The sequence below is a fragment of the Gymnoscopelus microlampas genome, assembly GCF_963454915.1.
Source record: "Gymnoscopelus microlampas genome assembly, chromosome: 19".
Lineage (NCBI taxonomy): Eukaryota > Metazoa > Chordata > Actinopteri > Myctophiformes > Myctophidae > Gymnoscopelus > Gymnoscopelus microlampas.
In genome coordinates, this window is record NC_139956.1 from 67,503 (window position 1) to 80,533 (window position 13,031).

The 13,031-nt window shown below is 40.7% G+C and overlaps 1 protein-coding gene across 1 annotated transcript in view; it reads right to left on the bottom strand.

The window, feature by feature from the left end:
- Nucleotides 1–12,703, bottom strand: part of LOC311035139 (dual E2 ubiquitin-conjugating enzyme/E3 ubiquitin-protein ligase BIRC6-like) — a gene marked incomplete at both ends in the record, with an annotated part of 28,799 nt that extends 16,096 nt beyond the window's left edge. The window contains 4 exons of the mRNA XM_084043221.1: nucleotides 3,585–3,721; nucleotides 10,090–10,309; nucleotides 12,518–12,649; nucleotides 12,691–12,703. Coding sequence (XP_083899347.1) covers nucleotides 3,585–3,721; nucleotides 10,090–10,309; nucleotides 12,518–12,649; nucleotides 12,691–12,703 — 502 coding nt within the window. The remainder of the gene's footprint in view (nucleotides 1–3,584; nucleotides 3,722–10,089; nucleotides 10,310–12,517; nucleotides 12,650–12,690) is intronic.
- Nucleotides 12,704–13,031: the final 328 nt, after the last annotated feature.

Consider the following 13,031-nt stretch of genomic DNA (forward strand, 5'->3'; position numbering starts at 1 on the left):
TCTTGCAACCACACATACTGTAGTATATGAACATGGCCAATACAGAGACATTGTTGTACATAGAAAATTCACACTATACAGTACACTGACTGGCACCCTGACCAAAGATTACAAGTAAGTGAGGTAGTAGTTAAGAAAGTAAAGGTGTGCATGCATGTACGCTCAGGGTTTAGTGCACGATGAGTCAGCTAGATGGGAGGTCAAGTGAGTCAGCTAGATGGGAGGTCAAGTGAGTCAGCTAGATGAGAGGTCAAGTGGAGGTTATGAACAGACAGAGTAGTTTAGTTGAGTGTATTTCTATTAAAAGTTCAGAATTAGAAGAGTACTAAATCAACGGAGTATAGTATGGAATAAATTAGAAGTGTTTACATGTTTCTTAAATGTTGGAAAGGATTTTGAAGACTTAAATGGCATCTAGTAAGTTCAATAAGTAAGTGCGGAATGTGAGGTTTAGAAATATGACAAAAAGTGGAATTAAAATCCTCTAAAATTGTCTTGTAGGGTAGGAGGAAATATCAGAAGTAATGAAATAAAATGTATAATAAGTATAAGGAGTGGCTTGTTTACATTTTTATATTTGAATATAAAAAAGTAGGTTTGAAAAACATGTACTTTATAAGCAATAATGAATAGTTAATAAAAAGAGGTGCAGTGGGCTCATACCTATTTGAGTGTGATATCATTCTAAAATATATATATCCTACTATAATTCTAGTAACCTCTGTCTGTCTGTAGTGGTGTCACAATGTAGTGGTGTCACAACCCGGTTCTCCTCACTGGCTGGACCAATTGCTCTGATTTTGCCCACAGTCATTGACCATTACCATCTGAACTTAACTGTGAAGCCCGTCTTTCAATTTCATCAAATCTCAGCTTCTTATTAGCGTTTATGTGTCAAACAATGTCGCCTCCCGGGTTGCCAGATCATGTGCGCATATCCCCCACGGATATGCGTCGACCGGGTATGGTCTAGTATATATAATAATAATAAAAAATAAGAACGAGGAATGTTTTTAACAAGTGGCAGATGGCGCAGCGCATGTTTAGTTGAGAGTGAATACAGGCTAAAAATAATTTAGTCAGATATGATGGAGGTGTAGCAGCCCAAAACAATATTACAATAGTGTCAGTAATTAAAAGTTGGGGTTGGTGGAAGCATTGCGATTGTATTAACTTTTGTACAATCATCTGTTAACTTAAGTGATCATTCCCCATACAAACTAACCACAGGCGAAACATTCGAGGACCATATACAGGTCTGAAGGGGGACGCCCCTGGACCTGAGCAAAATGTGTAGAAGAGGTATTACAAACTGTACAGACCCTAATTACATTGAAAGCCTCTATTTTTTCTAACAGACGCAGGAGAAACGGAAAGGAGCCCTACCCAGAGCCCAGCAATATTCAGTGTTTGCTATATTTTCTTTATAAAATGCTTGATTTATTTGCCAGGGGTTGAACTAGAGGAGGTTTTGTCTGTCGATCGGACGGTCTGTCTGTCTGTCTGTCTGTCTTTTTCCTCCCCAGCCAGTCAGCTAAGGGGGACACTGGAGCAGTTTGGGTGTTTTGGGGCGTTGGCTGTTCGCAGTTGGTAGCTGGCATGGGAAAATGTGTGTTTTAATCATTTGCCTAACCTAACCTTTTATCCTAACCCAGACACACATGATGAACACTTGAAAATGACTTGTGACATAACACTGTAGATGTTCTTCATAATTTCCCTTATTGGAGTTCACCTACCTTTTTTGGTAGGTGAGAAGGGGGACTGAAAGGAAATTCTATAGGTCAAAATGATATATATATAGTTACACTGTTTTGAGCTCAGCTATCTTGTTCATTTGAGCAGACAAGACTCTAGCATTAGGAGATGAGGTCATCACCTTTGAGGCTCTTAATCTCTCACACTTCCTCAAAGGGAGACACTACTGCTGTAATGTTAATATAGTGCTTTAAATGATTTCATAAAGTTAGTAATGTTTTGTGGTCTTAACTATCTTATATTATTATTGTAATGCTAACAAGTGAAATGGATGTTTCTCTGTACATCCATAGTCAGGCCAGTTTAAAGCAAACAGACAATTAAAATATATTCTCAGTGCTTCAGCCACACTCAGATGAAAGTTGCATAGAACTCTTATCGAGCAGGAGTTTTAGGGAGGATAGATACAGCCCACAGGTGCCCTGAAGGGAGCCAAGGTCGTCTCCCATGGCAGCCGTGAGAGACCGTGAGACAGCAGGGAGGGGGTCCTTTCCCACCCCAACGATGGGTCGCAAGAAGGGATGGGAGCCGCATGCTCGATCCCCTACGGTGGACCAACAGCGACTCCTGTTGATGATTTTTATTCATGTTTTAGTATCTAGATGCCAGTCATATAAACGCTTGGAAAATAATATTAGGGCATTGCAAACTTCTCGACTAGCTCGAGAGGAGTGTATCTTCAGAGCTCTGAATTGAACTGTAACCGCTGGTAGAGTATTATTTTTGTATATGACAATTCATTCTGGTTGGTTAATAGGCTCATCAATAATTGTAAACTAGTTTAAGGATAATAAACCATTTTGATTCTTACAATTGTAATCACCTGTGTAGCAATTATTTCAAGGGCTTAACTCCTCACACTATGGAACCACTGAACCAGGTACCTTATCCTTCTCTAGATTTACTTTTATGGAGTTAAGGTTCAGTTGATGTTTTTAACAATCATCTTAGTAATACTTGACATCTTGGTATTTTCACTGTTCTGAGAGCTACCTCCTCAAAGCAGTGCCTTAGGTTATACTTATAGCCATAACAAATCTAAGTAGACAGCCCTAAATAGAGGCAACACCCCCAAGTTTTCAGTGAGCTCAAAACCTCACCTCTTGGTGAAGTCATGGACTCAGAGGTGAATTTCAATTGATTTCAAAATAATACTACCGATTTATAAAATATTGAATAGTGTAGGGCCTGAATACATTTATGATCTTCTGCTACATTATGAACCATCAAGAACTCTTAGGTCGTCTGGGACAGGTCTGTTTTCTGTCCCCAGAGACAAAAATAAACATGGGGAAGAAGTGTTCCGTTTTTACGTATCACATATCTGGAACAAACTGAGAAAACTGCAGGTCTGCTACAGCTGTCAAGTTCTTTTAAATCAAAGCTGAAGACTTTTCTGTTTGCAGGCGTCTTTTATTGAGGCTTTTGATTCATTTCTTGTACAGCACTGTACCATTATTCTCGTACATTATCAGTTTTATTTTAGCTTATACTTATTGCCTATTCTCTTAACTCTTTAATAACCATTTATAATTGTATTCAAATGTCTTTTACGATATGCGTTTCTTTTAAACATCGTCTTAATGCTCTTAATGTTCTCAATTCACTTTGAATTGCCTTGTTGTTGAAATGTGCTATGCATAAACTTGCCTTTGTCTCAACTCAGAGGCCTTTGAGAGCATTTATGTGTTCACAGTGTGGCAGTAGAAGTTGAACTTGGCTCAACTTCAGTACAGTGATTTTTGACCGGGCTTGCTTGTACAGCACACTGAGATACTGCCAGCTAGTAGTTGTGCGGAATGGTGTGTCAGGTGTTTCTTCTTTACCTTCAGTCCTCCTCTGGCTGGCAGCCTGAGGCTGCTGTAAGGGACACAGCAGGTTGTCCAGGAGGTTGAGCAGGCCCTCTAACACACCACTGTTGCTGAGGGATCTTTGGCCAATGCAGGACAGGAGCATGAACACCCTGGGGTAGATGAGCCATAAACATCATGGAATTACTATCAGCAAGTAATTGACCATTTATAAGCCATGATAACAATTTGTCAGACACAGGACATAAACAGAACTGTATTTTACCAAACCCTATATGTTAATTTTCTTCTGATATGTGGCAAAAAATATGGAATGCACGAATAATGCTGTAAAACGACACGTTTGGCATCACAAAATGTGTGTTTTGTGTATTATTTGCAGAAAATGACATAGAAGATAGGGATAGTTGATGATCCTACCCTACAGTGGTGACCTGTTCATCTTTGCATCACAGTTTCTGAAAGGTACCTATCATTACCCAACATATCCTGAGGTTGTGAAAGGTTGGGGGTGTGGCTATCCTTGGGGGCGTGTTTTCAATTTTTCATTGCTGTAATACAGTAGGTGGACAGTGGGTGGCAGAAGAGAGCTAAAATGTTTAAAGAGGAAAGCAAATGGTCTTGCCTGCTCATCTGCCATCTCTGTGTCTCAAAAGTAATCTGGCGGATAATAATAAGGGTAATAATAATAATAATAATAAAAAATCTAGATTATTTAATTGTTCAATTATTTTAAGTAACTAAAAAGTAATATGTAATATATTGCAGAATGTCCCGTTTTTTACCACAATATAAAAATACTCTGTTACAAGTAAAAGGCCTGTGTTAAAAATATTACTGAGTAAAACTAGGCTACAAAGCCAATACAAAGTATTGGCATCAAACTATGTGCTTAGTTCGTTTTCAAATAATTGTAGTGGAGTAAAATAATAAAATAACTTACTTTACACCACTGTTGTCACTGTTGTTCTTTAAATCTAATTTGTATTATTAACGATAGATTGTAACATCTACAAAGTACAACCGACAGACAGACAGACAGACAGACAGACGTCTTATATTATTATTATTATTATTATTATTACTATTACTATTATTACTATTTGAAAATATCCAATCTACAAGTTCACACGTTGTGAGCTTGTAGATTGCTATTATCTCTCTCTCGCTCTCTTTCTCTCAAAAGTATTGGTATCAAAACGTAGGCTACTTAAATTAAAAAGTAAAAGTTTTCAAACACTTTCAAGCATCGCATGCGTTTGTATATATACTACTAGTACGTGCTGTTCTTCAATACAGATCAGATAGCCTGAGTAAATTGTAACTAAAGTTTTCAAACGCTCACTGTGCATCGCATGCGTATGTATATATAGTATAAGTACAATATGCTCTTTGATACAGATCAGATAGTCTAGTGGTTATAGATAACATTACGTGATTGGACGGCCCGGGTTCGAATCCCACTTGATGAACTTGTCGAACCGCTCTGTTTTGAAAGCTAGAAACTTGAACTGTGAAGGTACAGGGTAAAGTATTTCTCTACAAAAGTAGCAGATCTACAAGCTGTTCTTTCTTGTTTGAACTGAATTAAAAATGTCCTGTCCTTAATAAATAAAATGTAAAATGCTGGAAGTAGAAGTTAAATGGTGGATATGATACAGTATGGGGGGGGGTATTGTATGTTTTACTCCACTATAATTATTGGAAAACTTTAGTTAGTAGCCAACTTTGTAGATGTTGGTTATTATCACAAAACACACTTCAGCCCTATATACATTTCGGGCATTTGATAAATAAATATGTTTTATTATGAGTATTATTATAGTCAATATTACTATAATATGTATTAGTTAAATACGTTTGTAGGCTCCTACTTTGTGTTTTTTGCAGGGCTTTGGAATAGCAGCGCTGGCGTTGCATATTAGACAAACGCAGGAATGGGGGGAAAAAAAGTCTTCCTCCCATTCAGTATGGAAGTGGTAGGTTTTCGGGTTATTTTTTGCCATGCACATTTTTTGTAACTTTGTAATACTATTAGTCCCCCCAGGAATCCGCGATTCCGCGATCGCGGAAATTATCACGGATTTGAAGGCCATCCGTGGATTTCAAAGCCGTCCGCGGATTACAAGACAGAGTGCAGAAAACATGAAAAATCTTGGTAAAACACCGCCGTATGGAGAAGTATTCTCTCTCTGTCTCAGGGCAGTGCGAGCTTCTGCTAAACTCCCCCCTCCTCCCCCTCCTCTCACACACACAGACACGTAGAGGGAGAGAAAGTGAGAGTGCTGCTCTTAACTACAGCCTAACTTCAAAGCAAGTTAACGATGGCTCGTTCACCCCAATTTGACCACTATGCAATCAACACTGAACAGCACTAATTAATGGCAGCTGTGATTCTTGTGTCTGTCCGTGCAGCCAGATATCAAGTAGTTCCCTGTAGAGCAGGGGTCTTCAACGTTTTCAGGCCAAGGACCCCCTATTTGAGAGAGAGATGAAGCAGGGACCCCCTCTACATTGTATAAAATTGTGTTTCAGATAAACTTTTGCTGCTCTTTTTCCCCTCTACACACCTATAACTCCAAAAATAGCCAATCTACAAGCTTATAGATCTGCTATTTTGTCTATTTTATCAACGACACCCAATCAGTCTGGGCTACACTGTAAAATCCCCAGTCTTATCTATAGGCAATACTACAGTAGCCTATGCTGAAAATTGCCCATCTGCAAACATTATTGGGGAAAGGGAAGGGCTTTCTTTGAGGGGGGAGGGGGGTGTTCTATCAATGTATTTGTTCAGATGCAAATCCAGCCCGGCCGATTTTGAGATTTGAAGTAGGCCTACATTTTCATGTGCATGCAACAGCACATGGTTTATACAGGTACATGGGTGACTAAATAAAATAATATAACTACACTGGACAACATACTGCATACCACTGGAATGGACCAGTAGTCTACTGGAAGCGGAGTCTCTCTCTCTCTCTCTCTCTCTCTCTCTCTCTCTCTCTCTCTCTCTCTCTCTCTCTCTCTCTCTCTCTCTCTCTCTCTCTCTCTCTCTCTCTCTCTCTCTCTCTCTCTCTCTCTCTCTCTCTCTCTCTCTCTCTCTCTCTCTCTGCTGGCAGCAGCTTCTTCATTATGCACTGAGGCTAGCTGCATGGGTCTGAACGCTGGACAAACTTGTTCTGTGAGAACAATGGCCAAGCCGTGAAGCCACAGTCAAGGTCATTAGCATACAGAGGACCATCACAATTCAACAGCATCACAACTCCGGTAAAACACCGTTGTATGGAATGGAGAAGTATATCCAATCCGTTGTGTCTCTCGTCTAAGGCATTGGTTCTCAAAGCAGCTAAATGATAGATTAGGCACCAAATGGACCCTTATGGGTCTGTAACTCTGAGAGTGTACAAATGGAACCAAATGGACCCGTGACATAGATTTTACAATATTAATTGCGGTCCAAGTGATAGAAATGCCATTAAATGGGGATCTGTAGCCCTAATGCATGTCAAACTAGGGGTCCTTGAAATTAAAATGGTTGAGAATCACTGCCAGATCTGTAAAACATCTTCTCTTATGGGGGTCCCTGGTATATCTTTTTAAATGGAGCGGCTGCATTCCTCCCCGCACCCCTTCCCCCTCACACAGCACTTCTCAACTGAAGCGAGAAAGGAATAGCTCTCCTTTGTTGTTTTCAGTGTCCGTGAAGGGAGCTGACCGGCCCTTCTTGATGTCAACCTAAAAAATCTCCCTTTTAAGAACATTTTATCAACGACACCCTATCAGTCTGGGCTACAAATATCCCCATTCCTCTCCGCCCCCCCACCCCCCCCTCACACAGCAGCGTATTTGCCTCTGAGATGTGTGTAGAAGAGAGTAACGTGTTGCGACCAGGGTTGTCAGATTTTGCGAGAGAAATAAGCAATCAGGTCTATGAAAACAAGCCCAAGCAATCAACACGCTCAAAAGACGTGGCCAGTAAGGCCACTTGAGCACTATATACTTAATAAACCTACAGTGTACTCTCAACAAATAAAAAGCAGCCCGCAATTACCAATATATATTTACAAGCAACTTTATAGGAAAACAGGTCGCTTATAATAAGGATACATGGCAACACTGGTTGCGTTATCGTGTCATTTCATTCAGTGATTATTGTTGTCACAGAACAACTTTGGTGACTTTTAGACCTTCACATGTAGGCTACAGTCAGCGGTTAGAGGGGGATGGGGGTAGTCATCCCAATATAACAATGATCCAGGCGGCCTGAGGTGTGAATATAGGTCCGCCTGCTTGTGGTGGCTTGTGTGTCACAGATGCATTAACCACTTCAGCCTTATATAAACGTTGGCTATTTAAAAATAGCAGAACTAAGCTCACAAGCTTGTAGATCTGCTATTTTCATGTGAAACGGGACATTCTGCATAACGAGTACTTTTACTTTTTAATTTAAGTACGTTTTGATACCAATACTTTTGAGAGAAAGAGAGAGAGAGAGATAATAGCAATCTACAAGCTCACAACGTGTGAGCTTGTAGATTGGATATTTTCAAATAGATGTAGGCTAAAGTGGTTTAGCCTGCTGGGGACCCCTGGAACACGCCCAAGGACCCCCCCTAGTGATGCGTGGGACAACATGTCTCTGTCTGTCTGTCTCTCTCTCTCTCTCTCTCTCTCTCTACTCCACTACATCTCAGAGGCAAATATTGTACTTTTACTCCACTACAATTATTTGAAAACTTTAGTTACCAGTTACTTTTCAGATATAAACTATGATATAATGAAACATACATTAACCACTTTAGCCCTATTTTATACATAGGCTATTTGAAAATAGCCGATCTACAAGCTCACAACGCGTCTCATCGCGACGCGTTGTGCAGCTTGTAGATCGGCTATTTTCAAATATTTAGTACTTTTACCTTAAGTACATTTTGATGCCAATACTTTTGTACTTTTACTCAAGTACATTTTTAATATTGGATTTTTACTTGTAACAGAGTATTTTTATATAGCAGTATTGGTACTTTTACTTAAATAAAGAATTTGAGTACTTTTTCCACCACTGGTGTACCGTCACTTTAAAAGCGCAATTTATACTTCATCGTACGACGGTGTCACGCACCAAACATAGCAGATCTCCAAGCTCACACTGCGTCTGTTCGCACCACGTTGTGAGCTTGTAGATCTGCCATTTTCGGCAACGATAGACTGAGAAGACGACACGCTCTCAAGCAACACTAGTTATTCATTCACAGGGAGATCCCAAACGGATTATTATCAATTGGATTCTTAAAATTGTCAACGGAGACTTGCTACCTTGGGTAGAAGAGGACGAGTGAAACTTTTGAGCGTTTCACTAGTTGACGCCATTCTTTCACCGCTGCACCGCACATGTAAACACAACGACGTAACCACCCAAAGTGTACAAATGGAACCAAATGGACGCTTACAGCCTTTAATGGACCCGGTTTTCGAGCTCCATCCCTATCCATTATACATACATATATCTATAACGCGCTGGCCAATACAAACTAATAGACGAGTGCGCTCCGCTGCGCAACTGTATCATATTCACCATTTCCACTTCCAGCATTTTATTGATTAAGGACAGGACATTTTTTTATTCAGTTAATTTGCTGGACTTCAGCTTTAACCACTAGGCTGTCTAATTTGTAGAGGAACATATAGTACGTAGGCCTTCACGGTTCAAGTTTCTAGCTTTAAAAAAAAGCAGTTCAACAAGTTCATAGCGTGGGATTCGAACACGCGCCGTCTAATCGCCGAACGTTAGCTTTAACCACTAGGCTATCTGATCTGTGTTGAAGAGTAGGAGGTACTAATAGTATATATACAGACGCATGCGATGCGCAGTCAGTGTTTGAAAACTTTAGTTACAAGTTACTTTGCACATTTTGATTATTATTACAAAACATACATTAACCACAAGTTATTTTACTCAACTACAATTATTTGAAAACGAACTAAGCACAGTTTGATGCCAATACTTTGTAGCCTAGTTATTATTATTATTATTACCCTAATAATAATAATTATTATTATTAGCCCAGATTATTTTTACATTAATGAATCAATGTATTTACTTAAATTAATCTATTCATAAATAGACATATACCTTCTATAATGTAGCCTATTATGACATGACGATTTTGACAACATGTGAAAAGGGACTTTCTGCATAACGAGTACTTTTACTCTTAATTTTTTTAAGTACATTTCAGTACCAAGCGCCACCTCGTGGCTTAACGGCCACACTACACGTTCTGATCATTTCAATGGGAGGCGCTAAGAATCTGTGGGCGTCAACTTTAAAAGGTACCTAACGGCGCTGATGGAGTCCTATGGCGGCCAATAGGCGGCCGTTTGAAGATCGCGCATGATTGGACTGGTGACCACTGTATATCACTCTTAACACTGTCTACTGTCACGTCATAACAATTAATTTTAATAATCAGTCAATTATGAAACGGAATAGTGAAGCTTGTGTGCCCTCTCTTGCCTGTCCTGGGGAAAGATGAGCAGCTGTTCTGAGTTGTACATCTCCTGCAGGACATTGGAGAGGAACTGTCCCCACCAGCGCTCGCCACCACACAGCTGCACCAGCAGCAGGCCCGCGTGTAGACGGATTTTGGGCGTGCCGCTGATGCACAGGTGCTTGAAGAGCTCCTCACAGGCCTGGGCGTGGAAGGTGATCTGGAGTACCGAGGGTACCGCGTGGCCTAGGAGAAGAATGGAGAGAAAGACAGAAAGAGGGGGAGAGAGAGAGTACAGAGAGACATAGGGAGGAAAGACAGAGCGGAACGAGAGATATATAAGGAGGGAGAAACAGATGAAGGGAGAAAGAGAGAGTAGACAGAGAGACAGAATAGGTGTTAAGTGACTGAATAAGTATTTGACAAGAGCAAAATGTCCGAATGGCTTTAAAAAACTAATCATGAGCAAAAGGACTGAGTTTTATCATTCTAATGACCATTACTCATTAATCGAAATATTAATTACAACGGCCATAGCTGAATGGTTAGAGAGAGAGAGCCCGCCTGGGAAACCGAAGGACCACTGCTCCTGTTACTAAGGATGGGTTAAATGCACTATATTATTATCATTATTTCAACTGCACCACATACTATAAGCATAGGGCTAAACTTGCACTGTGTCCTTGAACTTTCATAAATGTAACCAAAAACAAAAAATCAAATTGCAGCTTTGTCCTGATCCTACCTCCAACTCATCTGCCAAGTTTGATCTAAATCAGATTTAGAACCGTCTGCCATAGCGATTAAAAAAAGACAGGGGCGAGTGCAATACACCAAGGTTATTATTGATTTTCATTTTTCATTAGTTTCTATTTTTATTTTATTTGGAATATTTGTTTTCAATTTAAGTTTATTTTTAATACATTGTTAGTGGATTTACAGTTTGCTTTAGTTTTTATCTTTTTAAAAGGCTTAGTTTTACATCATAGATCCAACAAGGAAGCCACACCGTTATTAGAACCGGTCTTGTTCCTTACATACTGTATAGCATTAATTCACAAGCATCAGTCATTTACATATCTACGGCAGAGGCAACCAGGGGAGAGCCAACCACAAGGCTAGAGAAATAATGAGGCTACTGTAGGCATTTTTTAACATGTCTTCAGTGTACTCTGGATAGAGGCATAGGACAATCAAAGAAACGGCGAGAGCCTGCCGCTAGGGAGATGATGCATTATTCCCTTTCATGAAAGCAGCCGTGTGAATCTGCACAACGGTGCACTATGTTAGATTAGACGACTGACTGTTAAGGAGGACATTGTTTAGTATGTTTTTTACAGCTCCAAGAGCTCCCCAGCTAACCTTGGACAACTTTGAGAAAGCTACTTTTATTCAACTGCATGGATATAAGTGTGGCTGCCAAATGTACTTGTATAATTATCTATCTATTTACGGAATGTGTGTGTGTGTGTGTGTGTGTGTGTGTGTGTGTGTGTGTGTGTGTGTGTGTGTGTGTGTGGCATAATTTGTGGGCCGTCTAACCGATGCACCTCAAACTTGGCGTGAGCAAGACACTGTGTCCCCCAGATTACAGAGGTGTGCAGTGTCTTGGACCAACGGTTTTCCGATAACCGAAAAAAACACAAATATCTGTGTCTTGACAGTCCATGGGTCTGCGGAGGACATACTGAATCTCTGTGTAATTGTTCGCAGAGCTTTGCGTTACATTATGAGCCTCTTTGTCAACATAAGTCCTGCATTGCTCCCGATTTACATCCAAAAGTGTGGTAACGGGTACCAGTGCCACACAGGGTACTCTAAAAAAGGGGTACAGCGAGAACTCTGACAACAGGTACAACGGGATGGGTATTGCATAACAACGGTGGGGCATACATTCCCAATTTACAACTTGGTCCCGGTCCCCCCTAAGTACATTTTGGGGCATAAAATATGCATCTCCAATGTCCATTAAAAGTAGGTCAAAATACTTGGGTGCCTGGTGACTCAGCCACACACCATACTCTATTCTCCTAGTGAGCGCGTCTTACACGGCTCTCCTCACTCTCTGACCTTGTTTTCCTGTCTCTCTACACTGACCTATCAGAAATAAAACAAATTTTAAAAATATATTTTACTTTGAAACCACATCATCTTGTTGATCTAGACAAAAACTATCCAACACTCTCAGAGTCAAACGTGTACAATTTCATTTTCTGTTAATTTCAATTTCTGTTAAGAACATAAGAATGTAGTGCACACTGTGCACCCCTATTACATACTGTATGTGGCTGCCAATTATACTATATATCTATATATAAGTTGTCTATTATGACCATAGTAGGGATGCTAGATGTCATGTGGTTAATAACACATGCAGTTAAACTCAATCACAAAACACTCAAATGAATCACAGCCCCCCCCACCCAAACCCATCACCCTGCCTGAACCACCCACCATTCTCCTCACCGTTGTTGGAGTGCAACAGGCTGAGCAGCGTGTCCAGCAGGTAGCGGATGATGGTCCTCAGCTGCTCGGTGGAAGAGTTCTGAATCAGCTCCTGTGCATCTGCGACCGTGGCCCCGGCCTCTGGAAGCGTTTTGCGTCCGGCGCCCAGGGACACGCGTAGCCTCTGGACCGCATGGTGGGCCAGGTTGAGTTGGAGCTGCAGCTGGATGCAGTCCTGGTAGGCGGAGAAGACACGCTGGTCCTCCTCCACAGCCTTGTCGGGCTTGCGCAGGAAGTACTGGGCATTGTTGGCGCTGTTGAGCGGCGGCAGGTCGATGTTCTGCAGCAGCGTCTCCAGCCTGTGGCACGCCAAGTTATACCTGGATGGGAAGAGGGACGAAGAAGAGACACATCACTGCACTTTCCATGGACTCTAAAGGGCTTCAAATTGTGCATATTCGCCCGAAATGTCATCTGTGTGACTTCAAAATATAATTGTGAGTATTATTTTGTGCGAATAACT